Genomic DNA, 20519 nt, shown 5'->3' with positions numbered 1-20519 from the left:
TCAAGGCCAACCTTGAACTTGTGATCCTCCTGCCTCATCCTCCCAAGTTGCTGGTTTTACAGGTGTGTATCATTTTCCCCATTTACAGATGAACAGACTGAGGTTCAGAGAGGCAGGACCTCCTTTGAATGTCTCAGTTATAGAACCAAGCTTCTGTGCTGTTGGCTCAGCGCCTCTCTGTCCTTGTGAACTTGGGAACTGATTCAGCACCAGAGGGAAGTTGAAGGGAGGATGAATGCATTCAGAACCAGGAGCCCCGGAACTGGCCCAGGCTCTCTTGTAAATGCATCTTGGGAAGGCAGTGCCTCTCTCTGGTTTTGTTTCCAGAGAAAGAAACAGACAAGGTCACTTCCAAGGTTTCCCTAGGAATGACTGACATGGCCTGCGTTTTGCTACTGAGATGCCATCTGGGGCCTGGGAAGATGGGGAGAGGTGGCCCAAGTCCTGGCAGGGGGACAGGGGTCTTCTCAGATGCCTGCACCCTGCTCTACACAGAGATTAAACACGGAGGGCGGAGCCTGGAGCAGCGGGCAGCAGAGTCTCCCAGAGCAAAAAGGACGCCCTCTCCTCTGGCTGCCCCACCCAGCTAGTCCAGAGACCAGCCTGCAAGAGCCACTTCCCAGAGTTTGTACCAGGTTCCCCACTGGCCAAACTCAGCCTTTCCCCAGAACATTCCGGCTGGGCTGGGACAGCCTCCTGCTGAGCTGTGGACACCTCTCTCTATTGAGTCAGATGCCCTGTATACAGGGGGCTTGGGTGGGACCCTAACATGTCACAGTGAAATTCACCTTACATAGTCCAAAAGTCAGAGAGAGACCCCAGGACCATTGGGCTGGAGGAGTGTTTGCCAGGGGGCATTCTGGTCACAGGCAGGACCCGGAGACCTGGGGCCCTGTGGAGCGACCTTTGCTGAGCATGCGGGACACGGCACCCAGGCAGCCCCACAGCGACAGTGCTTGGCTGTTTTATTTCCTCAATAGTAAAACAGAAGGGAGGCGGGGCCCCAGCTCAGCACCAGGCGGGGTGGGGTGGCGGTTCGGGGTTCTGGCCCCCTCCCCAGTGCCTCTGCCGGCACCCCCACCTCCATCGGGAGCCCTTGAGTCAATGGAATTCCTGGTCTCCAATGTCACCCTGAATGCCACCTGAGCCGGATGAGGAAACACTGTTTCAGGCAAAGCAGAGTCAGAGCAACCAGGCTGGGCCCTGCTGGTGGTCAGGTGTCCCTGAGCTGGCCGGTCGGTGTCCATCCTGCCCAGCCTCAGTGGGTCTTCCCCTGGCCCTCGGAGATGATTTCTTCTGGCTGGGCACGCATGTACCACTCCACCCAGGAGCCATCGTAGATGGGCACATCGGCCTTGCCACAGAGGTAGGCCCCCAGTGCCACATGGCAGGCCGTGACGCCAGAGCCACAGGTGGCCACCAGTGGTTTGGAAAGGTCCACCTTTTTCTCCTGGAACAGACGGCTGATCTCCTCGGGGCTCTTCTCCAGGCCCTCCTGAGTGAGGAATTCCGTGAAGGGGATGTTCACCGTGCCGGGGATGTGGCCGGGCTCGATGCCTGTGGAGGAGAGCGGGGAGGAGAGAAGAGATGGAAGGTGGTGTGAGGGGCACCCCGTGTGTGAGGCTGCACGTTGGGGCTCCCAGGCAGGCAGATGCCAAGCCCTGTCCTGCACCATCTTACGGGGTCCTCACAACACGAAGCTCAGCACCCAAGAGTTTGCCCCGTTCTGCAGACAGTGACGCTGGGGATCAATGCACCTAGCAAACTGCTGTCTGGAGTTTGACCCTTAAAATGGGCTCCCCCCCAGGGCCACAGCGGGCCCCAGGCTTCCTGATGTGCACCTGGGAGCCCCAGAGCCCTCAGTGTGACCTCTGTCCAGCTAGAACCTGTAGCACTTGCAGGCGAGGGGTCTGGATCTGGCAGGACAGACAGGCAAGAGCTGGGCAGCTGGGCATCATGACGAGTCCTGCAGCGGCACGGCGGGGGGGGGGGGGCGCCAGAGTGGACATTGCTGAACGCTGTCTCGGGAGCCCCTCGCAGCATTATTCCCTTAATCCTCTATGGAAACCAACCGTCACCTCCCCTTTTGTAAAGGAGGAGAATAAGGCACAAAGTCTTGCCTGCCCTGGCTCGTCACTGTCACGGGCAGAGAAGGCGTAAGCCGGTGCCATCCAGAGCTGGGGCTACTGAGCAGCAGCCACGCTGCCCAGAGGGAGGCTGGGAACTCGCAAAGGGAGCAGGGCTCAGCCAGGAATGGGGGCTGGGTGGTGGGGCTCACAACAAAAGGGACCCGCACAGCCAGTGACTCCAATCTGGGCGGTTCAGACTCCAGGGCAAAGCTCTAGGGCAGCTTCTGTGTCACGCAGGGGTGACAACCTAGGGGGAGCTGCTGACCTACCCCTGTCCCGATCCCTGGAAGGGACCATGCATCCCTAGTGAACAGATGCAGATGCGGGGCTCAGTCAGGGGCATCACCCAGCCAGCCCAGAGGGGCGAAGAGCAGGCTGTCAAGCCAGGGTGCCACCTACAGTCAGGGCTTCCCACACCCAGCAGGCCACCAAGCAAAGAGCACCCGCCCTGCTGGACTGATGTGGAGACTACAGGTGCACTTGGCCCGACCGGTGCCCTTCAGCAGGGATGGCATGGCAGGGACAGTCCCCGCTGATTTGGGCAAGAGCCGGCTTCACACCTGTTAGCTTGATTCAGCCGTCAACAAGCCCACCAGGTGTGTACCGTTAGCTGTCACCCATGGATGGGTGGATGGATGGGGGACATGCTAACCACCTCTGAAAAACACCATGGTGGGGCTGGGGATGTGGCTCAAGTGGTAGCGCGCTCGCCTGGTACGTGCAGGGCGCTGGGTTCGATCCTCAGCACCACATAAAAAATAAATAAAAAGATGTTGTGTCCACCGAAAAATAAAAAAATATTTAAAAATTCTCTCTCTCTAAAAAAAAAAATGGCCAGACAAGTATACGTTAATCACATCACTTCCCGTCCCCTGCAGCTTATCTGGGTGTGCAAATCAGAGCAGAGTGCTTTACACACTTGCTCTCTTTAGACTCTCACTGCACTCTTTATGTCCCCAGTGCTCACAGTGCACACCAGCAGGGGCTGAGGTTCAGAGAGATTGGGTGACCTGCTGGATGTCACACAGCCAGGGCAATCTGAGGTGGGCTCTGAATCCAGGTGGGCTGGGGACGCAGCAGGACCCAGGTGGTGCCCTTCTCAGGTGAACCATATGAAGCTGGCATTCACATAGGGTCAAAAATGGTGCCCTGGGAAATCCAGCGACAGCCACCCTGTTGGTGTCCTCTCCATGGCCCTGCTGCAAGCATCATCCCTCTGGGAGAAGCCCTTCCTGCTCTGGCCTGACTTCCTCCATCCATGATCCCACGCGGCTGCGAGAAGGACCTGACAGGACTCATCCCTTGGTTTCTTTACCAAACTGGGGACTGTCCCCCACTTCCCCCACTGAAGCCACACACAGCACTGGGGTGGGAGCGCTGGGGTTCTCACTCTGGGTTCTCCACGTGCTTGGAGTGGCCATTGCCCGATGCCCAGGAGGGGACAGTGAGGCTTAGAGAGGAAGGTGCCCTCGGCCCGAAAAGGAGGGCAGGGCCAGGAAGCGCCAGGGCGCAGGCCAGCCCTGCCCCAGCCCCAGGCCACCTCCCGGCCCCTTTAAGTTACCGTCTCTGGGCTCAGGGTTGGTTCCACGGAAGCGGCCGGCGGCACGGGCGTCCACCACCTGGAAGTGCCGGGACTCCAGGTTGTCCTTGATGTCCTCGTAGGTCTTGACGAAGGCGGGGTCGAGCTGGGCATGGAACTCGGCGGGCGCCGGGCGGCTCTTGCCTGAGCTGAGTGGGAGGCTCTGGCGCAGCCAGTTTCTGAGGCCGCCATCGAGCAGCGACACGGTGCGGTGGCCGAAGGCGCGGAACATCCACCAGACGCGCGGCGCCGCGTAAAGGCCCTGGTCGCTGGCGTCGTAGACCACGACGTGGGTGGCGGCGCCTACGCCCAGGCTGCCCGCGTACTCCGCGAACTGCGCGGCGCTGGGCAGCATGTGGTCGTAGGGAGACGTGCGGTCGCTGCACTGGTCGAGGTCAAAGAAGGCCGCGCCTGGGATGTGGCGCTCCTCGAACTCGCGGCGCGCGTCACGGCCCAGCTTGGGCAGGTACCAGGAGGCATCCAGCAGCTGCAAGGGCTGCCCGGCCCGCGGGGCCCGCAGCGCCTCGGCCACCCACTGCGCGGACACCAGCGCGCGGAAGAGCTGCGGACCGGCCATGGCTGCGGCGACACTGGGGCTGCAGGCCTGCGCGACAAGGAAGATGTCAGGAGGGAAGGGAGGCAGAGGCGGGCCCCAGGGCGCGGAATGATTGCACCGCTGGGCTGGAGCAGGGGCTGGGGCCTGGTGGGTGGGGGCGTGGAGCCCGCTGGGGGCAGAGTCCAGGAATGCAGACGGCACTGGGGGGAGCCCAAGCAGACTGGTCACCCTGGGCCTCCCTCTGCGGGGCCTTGGATGTGTACACAGCTCCAAGTGACCGAATGACCAGGAACCCCAGGAGAGGGTCAGGCAGACCCCTCCATGCAGCTGGCTGGGCAGGCCCTTAGGGGGGTGGGAGCAGGGGCGGGAAGGCTCACTGACACTTTAAAGCAATCAAGGCCAAAGTCTCAGCCCCTCCCTTAGAGTCACCTCTGCCTCCTTTCCCACCCGGCAAGCCCCGCTGGAACACCTCACTGGGTCACCAGGCATTTCAGTAAGACGCCCAAGAGGAATGGGGAGCCGGGATCACTGTCTGCCCGGTATCACTTACTGCTCACAATACCCCAGAAAAGCCCCAGACACAGCAGACTGTCAATTACTTGTCCATCAAGGGACCTTAGAGGTTTGATATTGTCACCATTTCACAGAAGGGGAGATAGAGGTTCACAGAAGGGCACTAAAGTGTCCTGGTGGCAACAGGCTCCACCTTAGGCAGCCTGGTCCAGACCCACTGCCCAGACCGGCTGCCCATCCTGGGGCTGGCTCTGGGAGTCCAGGAAGGCCAGTTTGTGCCCAGCCTGTTTTCTCTCTGGCCTTTCTTTAGCAGCACCAACAGTGACAGCCCCTTTGCAGGACAGGGCTGTCAGGGAATCAGCTCACCAGCCCAGGGAAGTGGCAGTCCCCACATTCCAGGGCAGGCTCCCCAAATACTTCAAGTCCACTTAGTGACGGCTGGTGCCCTGCTCCATAGGGGGCCTCTGTGCAGGTTACAGAAAAGGACCCCTCCTGCCAGGCAGAGGCAGGGCCCTGCCAGGGAGGTGGCTGGGCATGTGGCCCTCTCAGGTGGACCCTAGGTAGGGCCCAGACCTTACATCCACACAATCAGTGACACGAAGCAGGTAGAGAGCAGTGCTCCTGGAATGTCCCTGGAGGCTAGACCACATGCTAGGGCCACAGCCTCAGTGGTGGCAGAAGGCCTGTCTTCTGAGTGAGCCAACCGGCAGCTGAGGATTAAGTGCACCGCCCTTGGTCACAGAGCTGGCCCCGGGGCAGAGCCTGTTGAGCAGTCCGTGCCCCCACCCCAGTCTCATCACAGCTGGCTGTCAGGAACCGACTTCACCCACAGCGTCAGGCCCTGTGCTGGATTCTGAGCAACTCCTGACTTGGCCAGGCCCAGGGGGAGACAGGCTGCAGCCTTCTCTAGCAACTGAGGAAAGCCTGGAGCTCAATGCGGACAGGAGGACGGCTACCTTGGTCAGGGGTGGGAGGCTTCCTGGAGGAGGTGGCCCGTCCCAAATGGGACCTTCCACTTGACTTTGGGGATAAGGAGGGTGCCAGGGGCTTTGGCTAAAGGGTGATCCCAGTACCCACGGGGTGTGCCACAGTTACATAATACTGGGGTGCTGCTGGTCTCACTTGCGAACCATACAAGCTCCTGGAGCCCCATCATTCTTGGGGACCCTTGCTTTTTTCTCCCCAAAGATTCAATCAGAGTGAAAAAGCACCATGGTTTGGGAGTCAGAGAGCCCCACCCCAGAGTCAGTGCAAAGACCACACGACTGCCTAACTGCTTGTGTGATGGTGGGCACATCTGGGCCATGCAAGGGGGCAGCCAACCTCCACTCTTACAGAGAAGATTAAATAATAAACGGAAAAGGGCCACCGTCATGCACTACCCATGGGGTCTTAATAATCATTAAAAATGGCCTAATGAAATCTCATTATTTCTTTCAGTTTTCTCTCAGGTGGCCTTGAACCTGAACCCATGGCAGCAAATTGAGAATCTTAGAATTTTAGAACTTGACCTGGGGCAGTGGTACATGCCTGTAATCCCAGCCACTCAGGAGCTTGTGAGACCCTCAGAAACTTAGGGAGACATTGTCAAAATAAAAAAAAAAAAAAGGACTCAGGATATAGCTAAAAGGTTAAGTGCCCCTGGGTTTAATACTTAGTACCAAAATTAAATAAATAAATACCCCCCTCCCCCCCACACAAGAATTTTAGGATTGGGTGGGACTTCAGAGGTCTGTCATCCTGTCCTGCACCCCCTGCTTGATTGACAGGCAGTTCTCACAAAGGATGGTGGGCTATGGGGGAGGGTCTGAAAGGGCAGGCTGTGGGTGTTCCTGCAGGGCAGGGACCAGAAGAAGGGATGAGGTCCCTGTGTGCACAGTGGGCCAAGATCATTGTAAGGGGACCTGGGGGATGAAGAACCCCAGGATATACAGGGTAGCCCCAGGCCCATCTCAGGGGTGCACATAACTGCACTAAGTCAAGTGTGGGCTCTGCCAATCCCATCGAGGTGGGCACTCAGGGGTCCCCTGACCACCCCTGGAACCTCCCTCACCACCATTAAGCCCAAGGCAGAGAGGATTCCCTGGTTAAATGCTTATCAAAATTTGAATTTTTGCAAGAAGCTGTGAGAAATTAGGTCAGGACAATTGTTAAAAAGCGGGGAGGGGATCCTGAGAATAACACTCCAGGGCTGGGAACAGCCTATAGCATTGGCCTCCTCCCAGTTTGCCAGACAGAGCCAAGGCTAAATTTCAGGGATTTTTGCCAACTGGTTATTAAACAACCACTGTTAAAATTCAACTTTTATAAATTTAGAATTAACTAGGTTCGATTAAAAACAAATGCAATATTTTAAAAAGTGGTGACTTCAGCAATGAGCCGGGAGAGCAAAGACAGCTCCCCAGCATGGGCTTAGAGCTGGGACTAGGTCCCTCTCAACTCCTGGGCCTTCCGTGTCCTGCTAGGCAGGACTGTTGGAGGAACTGAGTGACACCCTAGGAGCAGGCAGCGAGGCCACCGGGCAGGCCGCAGGCCCCCGACTGTTTACTTTCATTTCACTCTGGCAAGTCCTCTGCCAGTTCTCCTGGGGGCCTCTGGGTCAGTGGGTCTCCCCCGGCCTCTATGAATGGCTTTAAGGGTCCTCCTCCCGCCCTCCTTCCCCAAGTGGCACCAGGTCACACCAACCTATGGGCGACCTTCCTCCCACCACTCGCCCCAACCCCACCCTGCAGGCGACCCCAAGCAGCCCTGGACAGAGCCCCTTAGGGCGAATTAAGTGCGCCCTGGCCACCCTTCGCTCCCAGACGGCGCCCCCTCCTCCGCTAGGGCCGCGCGGGAAGTCCCGCGCCGCGCACCCCAAGGAGAGCCCTCCCGCTACCGACCGGCCGTCGCGACGCGGCGGGCAGCAGTTACCCGGGTCTCGGGCTCCCTGCCTCTGCCATGGCGCCCCCTCCCCGCACCCGCCTGGGTCCCCTCCTTCCGCCACCAACCTGCGATGGGCCAAAGGGAGGAGACTCGGACACAGCCCACCGCCCTGGCCACTCGGAGCCGCCGCTGCCGGCGCTTTCCACCGGCCGGGCCCGCGGGGGGAGACGCCGGCGCCGCGAGGCCGGATAGCTCGCCTCCCGCTGGCCGCCCGGCGCCCGGGGCAGCCCCCTGGGGTCTCAGAGGCACCCGGAGCCCAGGCTCGTCCGGGGCCTTCTTGCCGGAGTGGGGGCGGCGCGGGGCGGCGGTCGGCGGCGCAGGTCCCCCCTCTCGCAGTGGCACGATGGTGCGGGCCGCCCGGGAGCTTGCGGCTCAGGGTTTGAACGCGCCAGCTTCGCCAGCGGCTGGGGCGAGCGCCAGCGAGGCGGCCAGGGCGAGTGAGTGGGTCCAGCCACCTGCAGCCCAGGGGAGGGTCCTGGTGGCGAGAGCGGGGCGGGGTGCCCGGGACTCCCTGACCCGACGAGGACAGTGGGCACCCTGGAGGCGGGCTGCTGAGCGGGGGCGGGAGGGCTGGCGAGGGCGCTGTCCCGCGCGCCTGGGGACTCCAGGGCAGCTTCTCCCAGTGCACCCGCCCCGCCCTCCGGGGAAAGAGGAGTCCAAGCCCAAGGACCGGTGCCCCGCATCTCGGGCGGTTAGCACAGTTCCTTCCTGGCAGGATCCCGAGGGCGAGTATGGAGTTTGCCCTGGCCGACGCCGGTCCAGCGACGGCGGCGCCCAGAAACCCTTGCCCCACCCCCTTCCGCGCCGGCAGGGAGCCGGGGAGGGCTGGGGCGCGTCCTTGGGAATCCGCAGACCGCCGCTGCACCCCGGGAGGTCACACTGCATCCTGGGGTGCCGGGGAGAAGCAGCTGCTCCACCCAGGCCCCACCCACTGCCCCCAGTGCGCTCAGGCTTGTCTCTTTCCCGATTCCCATCTGCGCCAGGTGACAACGCAGAGCAGACACCATGGTTCAACAGGTGCTCTACCGGGCCCTGGTCTCCACCAAGTGGCTGGCGGAGTCCCTCCGGTCAGGCAAGCTGGGCCCCAGCCTGAGGGTGCTGGACGTGTCCTGGTACTCACCGGGCACTCGTGAGGCCCGCAAGGAGTACCGAGAGCGCCATGTGCCGGGTGCCTCCTTCTTTGATATAGAGGAGTGCCGGGACACGGCTTCGCCCTACGAGATGATGCTGCCCAGCGAGGAGCACTTCGGAGACTACGTGGGTCGCCTGGGCATCAGCAACAATACGCATGTAGTGGTATATGATGGTGACAACCTGGGCAGCTTTTATGCTCCCAGAGTCTGGTGGATGTTCCGAGTGTTTGGCCACCGCACTGTGTCAGTGCTCAATGGTGGCTTCCGCAACTGGCTGAAGGAGGGCCACCCGGTGACATCTGAGCCCTCACATCCAGAGCCAGCCATATTCAAAGCCACTCTGGACCGCTCCCTGCTCAAGACCTATGAGCAGGTCCTGGAGAACCTGGAATCTAGAAGGTTCCAGCTGGTGGATTCACGATCCCAAGGGCGGTACTCTGGCACTGAGCCAGAGCCAGATGCAGTAGGTGAGTGTCCCAGTGGTCCCCGGGAAGTTATGCCTAATAGGAAGATATGGAATTAGGGTGACTGGGACCCTCTCCAGGTTTTGCCCTCAGGCCCCCCACGCAGGCCTCAGTCTTTCTATCTGTAGGATACACCTAACCCTGACCACTTTTTCAGCTCAGATGCATGACGACCTATGTGTGTGTCTTGATAGTCACGTGATGACAAGTGACACAGCATCGCCAGAAGTGACTGGTGATGTCTGCCCATGTCCACTTCCAGGCACCCCCACATGCACTAGGTTGTACCAAAGGGCATGATGCCCATGAGCCAGCATTTATACGGGAGCCTCCTAAGGACACGCTGGGCTTACGTAGTCCCCCAGAAGCTTCTCCAGCCATCTACAACACCCTTTCCTGACCCCTCCCTCCCCAGCTTCCCTGGTCCCTCGGCTGAGGTTTGCAGGACAGCTCAGTTGATAACCTTTCCTAGCAGCTGGGCCTGAGGTGGAGCTGCCATGCTAGACACCTGTCACTGTCCCATCTCATCCTACAAGTTGTAATGCCCCATTTTAAAGGGTGTGTGTGTGTGTGTGTGTGTATGTCAGAACGTTCAGTGATGTGCTTCATTCAAGTGGCTGAGCCAGGGTTGAGCCCAGAGCTGCCTTGTTTTAAGCCAGAACTCTAAACCTGGATACGCTCCATCTGTCCCCCCCCCCCCCCCCAGGGCTAGAGAGGAATCCCCTTTGCTAGATATTCCCAGAGAGATGGCCCTTCAGTCCCCTCCTGTGGAAGGGAGGCCAGAAGTCTGCATTGCTCAGGGCAGGAACTACCTCAGACAGGAACCACTGAGGTCTAGAAGCTCCTGACTAGAGGGAACTTGGGTCTTGCCTTTCCCAGGTGCAGAACTTGCCAGCCTGTACCTCCCGGTGGCTCTCCCCTCCCCCCACTCCCCAGGATCTACCTCTGGTGCAACATTTTGCCTACCTTGTGAAACAGTGTTGCTTCCTTTGTGTGCCCCAGGGAGAGAATGTGGGAAAACTGTCCAGTCACAGAGCTGGAGGGACTGAGAGGTCATCTCATCAGAGGCTCAGGGAGGCAGGGGCAGGGCCAGCCCAGGAGGTCTCTGCCTCCCTCAGCCCCGCTCTCCCAGGCCCCTGCTCGCCTGCCGGGCCTGCTCTCTGGAGGTCTGGAGGAGATTCTGGATCGTTTGGTCACCTTCCAGAGACTCCTGGCACCTGTGCTTGCCGCCCACTGCCCTTGGCTCAAGATGCCTTTTCTTCTTGGGACTCAGGCTGCCCTGGAGGGAGGAGAGAAGGAGTTGGTTCTCTGGTGTTTCCCAGCCTGCTCCCAGGGAAATGGAGAGACGTGGTTCAGGCGCACTCCTTACCATTCCCATTTTACAGAGGGGAAAACCGAGGCATAGAAAAGGGAAACGGCGTGCTCCTGTGATGCCTCCAGAGAGCCCTGATTGCTCCCTCCTCTGTGACCCTCCTCCCACCTCTGGTGCCCAACGGGGCGTGCCAGGGAACGTGAATCCTTTCAGCACTGCCACTCCTTTGCATTGTGACCTCAATCTAATTGCTTGACCTCTGAGTCCCCTTTATAAAACCATCAAAATAGGGTCAGCCCTACCCACGGGTGTGGAGGTGCTGATTTCAATGCAACGGTGGTTGTAAAGGGATTGAGGGCAAGGAAAGGACAGGTCAGGGCCACCTAGAGGCATTGACGGCTCCCTCCCTCATTCTCTAAGAGGATCTGCTGACCTCCATGCAAAATGTTTGGGGACACAAAGTCACATGAGGCTCTGTCAGGTTCATGGTCCCCAACCTGGGGTGGAATAAGGGAGACACCGCGGGCTCAGCCGTCCAGATGGGAGGGAGGTCAGGGACAGGCTTTGCCCAGAGTGTCCCTGGAGGAGTGACCCCAGGAGGACCAGAGGGCTACTTCCTGGCTGGATGAGGCCCTTGGCCTAAGTGTGTGCCTTAGTCCTTTGGTCAGGGAGAGGGTAGGACTTGTTCAGATTCAGCTTACATCTGGGTGTGGCACCTAGGGGTGGCCCTGGCACGTCAGTCTGCCTTGCTCTCCTGACCTCCCCCTGGGTGGGGAGGAGGAAGAGGGAGGAGGCAGGGCAGAAGCCGGTGGACTTGATCCTGCTCAGCCGTGGGAGAAGAGACTTCTCTAAGGAGGCGGAGCGGCCAAGACTTGGACCTGGTCGGCAGCATCAAAGCAGGGCTGTTTCTGAAGGCCACCCCTGTGGGTGGGGAGAGCAAACACGAGGCTGGGGGAAAGGTCCCTGCTCCACGGGGCTGGGGAGCTCCTCTGCCTGTGTCCCTCCCCTCCAGGGCCAGGGCTGCCCACACTGGATCCCCTGGTGTCCTTAAGGAAGGCAGGAAGGGCCAAACAGGTTTCCCTAGCCTTGAACGTTCACACCTATTGGCAGCCTGAAGATGTAAGAGTGCCAGCTTGACTCACACCTTGGCCAAAACCAGAACATAAATTCCTAGACCTTCGAGCAGCTGAGCATGGGACATCAGCTCATCCATTCCCCTGCCGCAGCCTCCTTTTCTAGGGAGGCTCAGGGTAGTCAAAGAACACAGGCTTTAAGGTCGATTAATCTCTCCCCAACACATTTTTGGGGACCCCGGTGCCAGGTGCCAGAAGTGATGTTGTGCCCATTTTTTGTGGGGACTGGAAGGCCCTGGGCCTGCAGATGCAGATACAGTGGACATGGGCGGAGAGCAGCAGGAGACTCCGCCTTGGGCACAGGAGCCTTTCCTCCGCTTGGCTGCTCTCCAGCTTCTCTGCGGGAGGGGTACATCTTGGCGCCACAGGCTGCTGGCTCCTCACTGGGATTCCCCAGGCAGCCCCTGAGCCGTGGGCACAAGCAGGTGGGCCCTCCCCGGCTGGAGCCCTGCTCCACAGAAGCCCCCAACTGTACCTTTTTTCAGAAGAGGGGTCCTTAATGGAATCAGAAAATAAGCAATGACGCTTCCTCGTTGGCGGTGGGGAGAGGAGGCCCCAGTGTGTGCTCTCCTGGGGTCACTGACCCCGCCCCAGCCGCCCCGGAAAGCGCCCACAGTGGGTTCCTTGGAGGAAGGTCACCCCGGAGCCACCGGGCTAGTGCACAGCTGGCTTCAGGCACAGGTCTGGGGCAAAGCAAGATGAAATTGCCACAGGAAGAGGGACCGGATGTCTGTCATCCAGGGACCTTATGCTAATGAGTTTCACAATCCTCTTTGGGGCTTGGGGTGGGGGCCCAGAACCCCATGGTGCCTGATGAGTGCCCAGGCCCCCAGGGCTTTTACCTGTCATAGGTAAACTCCCCCCAGGCTGTGAGATGGGGGCTCCCGGGCCACAGGCAGGGGACTGAGACCTGGCAGGGCAGGGCCTGTGCAGAAGACCAGGATGTGGCCTGGTCCCACTAGTCAGGTCCTGCCCTGCCCGCTCTTGCCACCCTGGCCCCACCTCCCATGGTCCAGGTTTACTGGGGCCGTGGGGACTTGGGGAGGAGCCCCAAGAGGTGGAGGCAAACCTGTGTGGAGCCCCAGTCCCGTTCCCCAAGTCCGGAGGGCGCAGGGTGTATGAGAAGGGAGGAGGGTCCCTGGCAGCCCAAGGCCTTGAGGGGGCCGGCTCTGTCCACGTCCAAACCCTGGGCCCCTCTTGCTATTTCAAAGCCAGTTTGTTCTTTTGGTTTTTTGGTGCCAGGGATGGAACCCAGGGGTGCCTACCACTGAGCCACGTCCCTGGCCCTTTCTAGATTTTATTTTGAGTCAGGGTCTCGCTGAGTTGCTGAGGCTGGTCCAGAGGCAGTTTGGGCAGAGGGGCCCTGCTGGTGGAAGGGACCCCGGGCCAGCCTAGCTACACATTTGCTTCTATCCACACCTTGCACAGGCCTGAAGGGCCCACAGTGACCCCGTCTTCGTAGGTGGCAATGTGGCAGGAAGCCACAGCATCTGACGGCAGGGGTGGGGGCAGCCCCAGTGGTCAGTGCTGTCCCTGTGGCCTTTACTCCTCACATGGGGGGAGGGGCAGTCTCACTCCTCTTTTACCCCTGGGGAAACTGAGGCCCAGAGAGGTGGCAGGACTTGTTCAAGGTTACCCAGCTGGTAAGTGGCAGAGCTGGGCTTCAGCTTAGGTCTGGTACCAGGTCACCTGCTCTTTTCACAGCTGTGTGCCCAGAAGGAAACCCAGGGGGCTCGTGGTGACCCCAGGCCTGTCTTACCTGTCCATGTGGCCTGAGGTGGGACACTTCGTTTCACCAGGCCTCGGTGTGTTCATCTGTAATCTGGAGTGACATTGAACTTAGTGGCTTGCGACATTTCCTGACGTCAGTCTTTCTTGCTGGGCTGGCAGCTCCAGGGGGGGGCCTCGGTGGTGGCTCTTTAGTCAACATAGCATGTGGCATTGGCAGTCCCTCTCGACAGTGCAGTGACGTAGGTTGATACCACTGAGCCCATTTTACAGATGAGGCAGCTGAGGTGCAGAGAAGGGAAGCCGCTCTGCCACGGCGGAGGCTGGTGGAGGTTGGTGGAGACGGACTGCCGAGGCTCATCCATCCCTGTCCTCCCAAGCAGGAGTCACTCTGGACCCCCTGCTTCAAGGAGGCTGCGGGGGTCTCAGCCACGGTGTCGTAGTTAGGGCTGGCAACAAGTTTAGCTCCACAAGGCGCCAAGAAGATGTCACTTTTATGTGCAAAGCCTGTGGCCCCCTCCACCCCAGCCTCCCTGACCCTGTCCTCTGCCCCCAGGGCTGGATTCCGGCCACATCCGTGGCTCCGTCAACATGCCCTTCATGCACTTCCTGACGGCTGACGGCTTCGAGAAGAGCCCCGAGGAGCTGCGTGCCATGTTCCAGGGCAAGAAGGTGGACCTGTCCAAGCCCCTCATCGCCACCTGCCGCAAGGGTGTCACTGCCTGCCACATTGCCCTGGCCGCCTACCTCTGCGGCAAGCCCGACGTGGCCGTCTACGACGGCTCCTGGTCCGAGTGGTTCCGCCGTGCGCCCCCCGAGACCCGCGTGTCCCAGGGGAAGGGCGGCAAGGCCTGAGCCCGGCCTCTCCTGGGGCACCGGCTCCGGCCAGGTCAGGGGTCCTGTGTGACCCTCGGCTGGACCCTGCCTCCGGAGCCAGGCAGGTGATCGCGGTTTTTAGAATTGCCCTTCCCCCACACTGGAATAAAGCGCCTTTTCCAGAGCCCGTCTGCGGTCTCCCTCCACCCCATCCCTGTCCCCGCTTCACCCCCAGACTCCTTGGCCTCCACCCGGCAAGAAGCCACCCGAGCCCCCCTCCCCAGCTGCCGGAGCCACTCAAGGGCCACTTCCTTCTTCAGCCACCCGCGCCCCAGGTCAGGTGGACTTTGCCCTGGAGCATGGGGGACCTACGGGGGCCAGAGAGGTGAGCCCAGGGCCAGCCTGGCATCCCCCACTCCTGCCATGGGCCCAGCCCCTTGTGCGGAGGGGAAGGGGACAGCCAGCCTTCCAAGTGAGTGTCCCAAGGTGGCTCAGAGCCCAGGGCCTCTCAGAAGCAAGAGGCAAGCAGCCTCCACCGTGGGCCTCCTTCCTGGCTCAGTCAGACCTTGGGGCGCCATGGGGGAGGGGCTGGGAGGCCGCTGGGCCTGCGTCCAGTTGGGAGGCCCCCCCGGAGGGGAAGCTGCCAGGCCAGCGGCCACAGGGCTGGATCCCGAGTTTCCCAGAGAGTCCTGAAACGCTGGGGGGGCTGCAGGGAGGATTCCAGCCCCTTTGGGGTGCCCTCTTGTCCCTCTCCTGCTTCCCTGGGTTAGACAGAGTCCTCGAGGGCAGGGCCACGTCTGAGCCCGGATTGGGTGCTGGTGGAGACTGGCCTGGCGCCCAGGCCCTCAGGCTCTGCAGAGCCCTTGCCCCAGGTGGCCCTCCTCAGGCTACTTCGGGGGCAGCCTCAGGAGTGACGGTGGCTCTGCCGCCATCTGCTCCTCTTGTCACAGCTGCTCCGTCAGCACAGTTAAGGGCACCTGCTGTGGGTCAGGTACATCCAGGTGCCAGGGCTGGGCAGGGGACACAGCAGTCCTCCTGCCACCTCCCACGGGTTTACCACAGGACACTGTGTGTCTGGTGGATGGTGCTGGGGAGGGCGTGGAGGGCCAGGTGCTTCTCAACGTGGGGCCCTGTCCCCAAGCCCAGGTCCTGAAGCTCATCCTGCAGGAAAACCGGCATCTGAGGGGCCAGCGCAGGGGAGAAGGGGGGAAGTGGGACTGGGCTTGCGGCCACCTTCTCAGCCCCGTGGCCACGGGTGGAAGCTCAGGATAAGGAGGAGAGGGACAGCCGTGCTGGGGGTGGCAGCCACGTCGGGTTGAAGCAGGCGGAGGTTCGCAGACCCGGGCCCCTCCCACCCTCACGGTCGATCCCGGCTCCTGTCTTGGCCTTGCCAGGAGCTGGGGGGTCTTTAGCGGTGGACAGGATTGTCACGAGGCCAAGTCCGTTCACGGTCGGCCGTGAGGACCCCCGGGCATCTGCAGCCTGAGCAGGAGGGGCGGGGCGGGGCAGGTCCAGCTCAGCAAGCCAACCCTGTCGTGTGGGCCTCCAGAGTCCCCCAGGTCAACATGCAGAGCTGAGCAGACTGGCCCAGCCCCCAAGACAGCACCAGAGACAGAGGACAGAGACGGGCGCCCACTGGCTGTCCGTAGGCCCCAGTTGAAGAGTCAGTGTTTTTAGCACAAGTGACAGGTCCCCTTCAGGTCCCCAAGGATAACTGAGGCCACCATGATCATCCTACCCCCCCCCCCCCACCATATGCTACACGGTAAAGCTGTCGGGAAATTAATAATATACGGCCCAGTGGCGTGATCAGTAAGTCAACTAAGAGCAAGTGAAGCTTGAGGGTTTACTTGGGGTTGCCGTTAACAGTCTCTGCAGGGAGCAGAGCCCTGGAGGAGGTGAAGAGGCTAGTCCAGCAGATGTCCAGGGACAGGAAGTTGCAATGGGGGAAACAGCCAGTGCAAAGGCCCTGAGGCTGCAGTGCTTGGTGTGTTCACCATGGGCCAAGGCAGCATTGGCCAAGGAGGACAGGCCAAGGTCTGTGGGGGCCATAAGGGCCATTGGGAGGTAGGGCCTTGGCGGTAAAAGGGGAGTTCAGCTTTTAATCCAGTTGAGATGGGGAATTACCGGAAGGTTTGGGTTAGAGCAGGGACAGGGTTCTACCTTGGTTTTACCAGGATCACTGCCTGCCGAGGTGAGAGAAGATCAAAGGACAGTGGTGGAGGAGTCCAGCATGGTCCCGGTGGACTGTCCTGTCCAGTGTGACCTTCTCCCTCAGAGTGGGGGTGGCCACTGCTTGCGCCATCAGAATGTGGCAAGGGAGGCAGGTGGCACTTTGGCGCATATGGCATACACGACTGTTGTGTTCTGTGGGGACTCTCTTTTCCTTGCTGGTTTGACGAAGGAAGGGACCTGTGGGGCCACATAGCTAGGAACTGAGGTCGGCCTCTGGGTGACCAGCAGGACGCTTAGGCCTTCAATCCAAAAGCCACCAGGAACCGTGTGTGTCGGCCTAAAAACAGGGCCGCAGTGATATCTGAGCCCGCTCCCCACTCCTCCAACCTGCATCTTTGCTCCTCAGCACATCCGGGCCTTCGATCTCTCTACCCAGCTACCCGCAAGGCCGAGGCAGGAGGATCACGGGTCTGAGGCCCTCCTGGGCAGCTCAGCAAGACTCTGTCTCAAAACCCAAAACAAAGGGCTCGGGCAGCTCCTGGTGAGCGGTGCTCAGCGTGCACAGCCCCGGCTCCATCCCCTGCTGGGAGGAAACCCTAGTCCCTCTGCTGAGCTTCTAGGCCCCTTCAAGGTCCAGCCCTAAGGGCCCCCTGCGAGCCCTGAGCCCGTTCCCTTGGCAGGTGAGTCACGCGCCCTACTGATGGCTTTGTGCCCCCAGGAAGGTCCTCTGCCCTGGTGGCCCCTGTCTACACCCCGCCTGACACTTGGATGCTCGAGTAGATGGTACACAGAGACCCCTCCTGTCCCCTCAGGCCTGGCCCCTCATCCCTAGGGGCGGGCCGGCCGGTGCTCTGAGGTCACAGAGCCCCACGGGGTTGCCCTGGCAACTCCAGTGAATAATTGGGAGGGCTCCCTTCAGCATCCACCCTTTGGTCTGTCCCCCTATCGTGCAGTTTGGGTCAGCCCTCTCAGGCTGCGGTGGCCCCGGAGCGGTTTCGTGCTTTCCGACCTTATGAGAGACACTGGAGAGGTAAGGCAGAGCCGTGAGGGGGCCGGGCTCCCCAGGGCTGGGACGTCACCTGTCCTCTCCCCACTCAGAACTGCTTGTGAGTGACAAGTGTCCAGCTGCAGCCAGACCTACCCTCCCTCCTCCTTGACCAAGATCTCTTGGGACATTCACTCCAGGTCAGAAAGTGGCAGTGGGTCCGCCCTTCTCTGCGTCAGCTGGTCCAGTACTGGGCAGTACTTTAGAGGGAGACAGGGAGCGGGGGTGGGGAGGGGGTCACATCAAGTAGGTGACAGAAGTGGAAATCTGACCTAAAGGAACCAACTTGAACTTGAACTAACTGACTAACTTGGAGCTGTGTGAATGGCTTAGTCTCTGCACCATCTGGGTGAAGTCCTGTGGTTTGGCTTCTCTCTCTTTCTCTCTCTTGTCCCTGGCTTCCCCGCCTTCCTCCTCCTTTCCTCCCCCTCCCTTCCTTCCTCTCTCTCTCCCCCCCCTTTCTTTCTCCCCCCCATTTCTTTCTCCTGTGCTGGGGAGCTACAGCCCCTTCCCCATCTCTCTCTGAGCCTGGGCAGGTAAGTTCATGTTTACTGTGCGCACCTCGGTGAGTCCCCGAGAAGACGCCATCTCTTGGATGTGGGGTGCTTGACATTTGAGTTGTATCAGCATCTTTTACTGCATAACAAGTCACCCCCCCCACATGGCGGCTTCCGATGACAGCGTCGATGACCTCACAGTCCTGTGGACCTTGGTGGGTCATGGCTGCAGTCAGGTGCTGTGGGCTTCCGGCTCAAGGATCAACCAGAGAAGGACCCTTCCCCAAGGCCACCCTGGTGGCTGGACTCAGCTCCTCATGAGCTGTCAGCCAGAGGCCCGCTCTGCTCTGTTCCTTGCTGCATGGGCCTCTCCCAGGGCAGCTCTCAACAGGGACAAGGACTTCCATCGGAGCATGTGACTGGGAAGAGCCCCAGAGGGCGGCATGGGAACAGGACCCAGGAGGTGGCACTCCTCTTGTTGGCCTCGTCCTATTGGCTAGAAGCAGTTGCCAGGTCAGCCCCCCAGTAGGGGAGATATTTGCACCAAGAAACTGGGACCTCTGGGGGCATTCGGCTGCCTTCCACTGCTGACCCTCTGGTCCCCAACGACGTAGGTGTCTTCCACCTGCAGCCCACGCTCCCGCGCTCAGGACCTCTAGGTCCCACCTGCCCACAGCCTCAGCTGACCCCGGAGAATCTGGTGCAGATGCCGCCCAGGCTCCTGGGGGACCTGCTCCCCTCACTCAGCAGATCTGCCTGAAGCCCGAGCCGTCGGGCAACGGGTACAGCACGGGCGCCAGGCAGCTGTTCCCATTCGATTGCGGTGGGGGGGCTGGAGCAGCGAGGGTCCCCAGCCACTCTGATGTAACTGGGACCGTGGACAGTCCTCGGCTCCACGTCCGTCTGGGCTGGAAGCTCGTGGTGCTCAGCTCTGCTCTGTCCACTCACTCCCAGGCTGGGCATCTTTTCTGGGTTTATTTTAACTTTTTCGGTTTGGCTCCTTTTCATTCCTCACTGCCTCCGCCCCTCCCTAAGCTGGTGGTGATTTTCACAGTTTTCTCAAAAGCTGTGAGACTCCCAGGAGCTCACAGTGCTGAGGCCGCCTTCTCCTCCTGGGCTCCTGCTGACCCTTGGCTTCCTGGGGGCTGAGAGGTTCCTCCCCTTGGTCTCCTCCCAGAACCTCTGTGTGACTTAGGATCACTCCAGGATCAACAGGCCGTCGGTCACACCCTTGGCCTCACTTTTCCTCACGTTGCTCTGAAGTTATTTCCTTCTTTATTTCTTTGAATAGAATTTTTTTTCTGTCAGGACTGGAGATTGAGCACAGGGCACTTGACCACATCTCCAGCCCTTTTTAGTTTTCTATTTTGAGACAGCGTCTTGCTGAGGTTGGCCTCGAACTCGAGATCCTCCTGCCTCAGCCTCCCGAGTTGCTGGGATGACGGGCCTGAGCCACCGGGCTCGGGCTCCTGAAGCCATTTCTTAATTTTACATCTTTTGGCATCTGGAGAGGATGAGATCTTCAGCACTGTGATGCTTTGGCGCCTGTGCTTGACAGCTCTTCCCTCACATGTCACCACAGCGGGAGGGGACCCGGGGCTCCGGCAACACTGAACCCCGCAGCCCATTGATCTTGCTCCGCTCTCCATGTAGCTAAGTTTCTGTCACTTCGAAGGGCTCGTCCTCCTCTGAGCTCCAGTAACATGTCCTCGTTCCCCTCTGCGCCCTCCCAGGCCAGACTTCTGCCCGTTGTTGACTGAGGGGTCTCTGCCCTCATCTCTCAGTACCCTACAAGGCTCTGCCTGCGCTCGGTCCCCAGCCCCCCCACATTTCAGGCGTTTGTGGCACAACACCCAACTCCTGGTACCAACCACGTATTTGCCGTCTCCTGCTGGGAACCAATGGCCGCAGCTCGGCAGCTTGACCCATGTGCCTGAAGAGCACCAGTCAGGGAGCTCACAGGTTCTGTGGTCAGGACCCTGGTGGGACCCAAGGGGTCCCCTGGCTCAGGGTCTGCCATGGGCTGTGTTCTCATCCAGGGACCCACTCCCAGGGCACTCAGGTGGTGGACCTGCTCCCCTCTTGAGGACTGTGGACAGAGGGCCTATGTTCCTCATGGGGGTTGGTCAGAGGCCACCCTCAGCCCTTGCCACGCGGACCCCTCCACATGGCAGCTGCCGCCTGCAGAGCAATGGAACCAAGAGAGATGCCACCCACCTAACCTGGAGGTGACATCCCAATGCTTCTGTCATGTCCTTTTGATCAGAGCAAGTGACCAGGTCCGACCCACACCCAAGGGGAGGGACGACACCGTGTAAGAACACCAGGTAGGAATCCCTGGGAGTCGTATCGGAAGCTGTGCGATCATTAAATAAGAATCAGGATATTTCGTGGTGAGGCACGTGGAGCCCAGGGCCCCAGGCAGGCTGGACAAGCCCCCTGCCGCTGAGCTGCAGCCCCTCCTCATAATTAGGAAAATTCAAAATTAATAGGGTGTTTTGCTCGGCAGTTTTT

General features: G+C 60.2%; 2 protein-coding genes across 5 annotated transcripts; one reads left to right on the top strand and one right to left on the bottom strand.

The window, feature by feature from the left end:
- Window positions 1–948: 948 nt before the first annotated feature.
- On the bottom strand, window positions 949–7915 carry MPST (mercaptopyruvate sulfurtransferase). Of its 4 annotated transcripts, none has more exons than XM_081309205.1 (3): window positions 7768–7915; window positions 3691–4312; window positions 949–1557 (listed from the first exon to the last, which is right to left on the bottom strand). In XM_081309205.1, exons 2-3 carry the CDS (start codon window positions 4283–4285, stop codon window positions 1259–1261), a joined length of 894 nt encoding a protein of 297 aa, XP_081165331.1. In that variant the 5' UTR covers window positions 4286–4312; window positions 7768–7915; the 3' UTR covers window positions 949–1258. The 4 variants fall into 4 exon arrangements, with proteins under 4 accessions (XP_081165331.1, XP_081165330.1, XP_081165328.1 ...); XM_081309204.1 differs by having other exon boundaries at window positions 7691–7802; XM_081309202.1 differs by lacking the exon at window positions 7768–7915 and adding an exon at window positions 7660–7747.
- An 89-nt stretch (window positions 7916–8004) lies between these two features.
- TST (thiosulfate sulfurtransferase) lies at window positions 8005–14472 on the top strand. The gene is made up of 3 exons (XM_081309201.1): window positions 8005–8139; window positions 8686–9302; window positions 14029–14472. The coding sequence occupies exons 2-3, from the start codon at window positions 8708–8710 to the stop codon at window positions 14325–14327; spliced, it is 894 nt and encodes a 297-aa protein (XP_081165327.1). The 5' UTR covers window positions 8005–8139; window positions 8686–8707; the 3' UTR covers window positions 14328–14472.
- The last annotated feature ends 6047 nt before the right edge of the window (window positions 14473–20519 follow it).

This window comes from Spermophilus citellus, assembly GCF_964194105.1.
Source record: "Spermophilus citellus genome assembly, chromosome: 10".
NCBI classification, from domain to species: Eukaryota; Metazoa; Chordata; class Mammalia; order Rodentia; family Sciuridae; genus Spermophilus; species Spermophilus citellus.
The sequence above is the reverse complement of the archived record's forward strand: the minus strand, read 5'-3'. Positions and strand labels throughout refer to the sequence as shown.

Excerpts from the sequence above, each read along its gene's own strand:
- MPST (XM_081309205.1), bottom strand. The coding sequence starts at position 4,285 with ATGGCCGGTCCGCAGCTCTTCCGCGCGCTGGTGTCCGCGCAGTGGGTG. Across the intron at positions 1,558-3,690 it reads CAACCCTGAGCCCAGAGACG|GCATCGAGCCCGGCCACATC; the intron begins GTAACTTAAAGG and ends TCTCCTCCACAG.
- TST (XM_081309201.1), top strand. The coding sequence starts at position 8,708 with ATGGTTCAACAGGTGCTCTACCGGGCCCTGGTCTCCACCAAGTGGCTG. Across the intron at positions 9,303-14,028 it reads GCCAGAGCCAGATGCAGTAG|GGCTGGATTCCGGCCACATC; the intron begins GTGAGTGTCCCA and ends CTCTGCCCCCAG.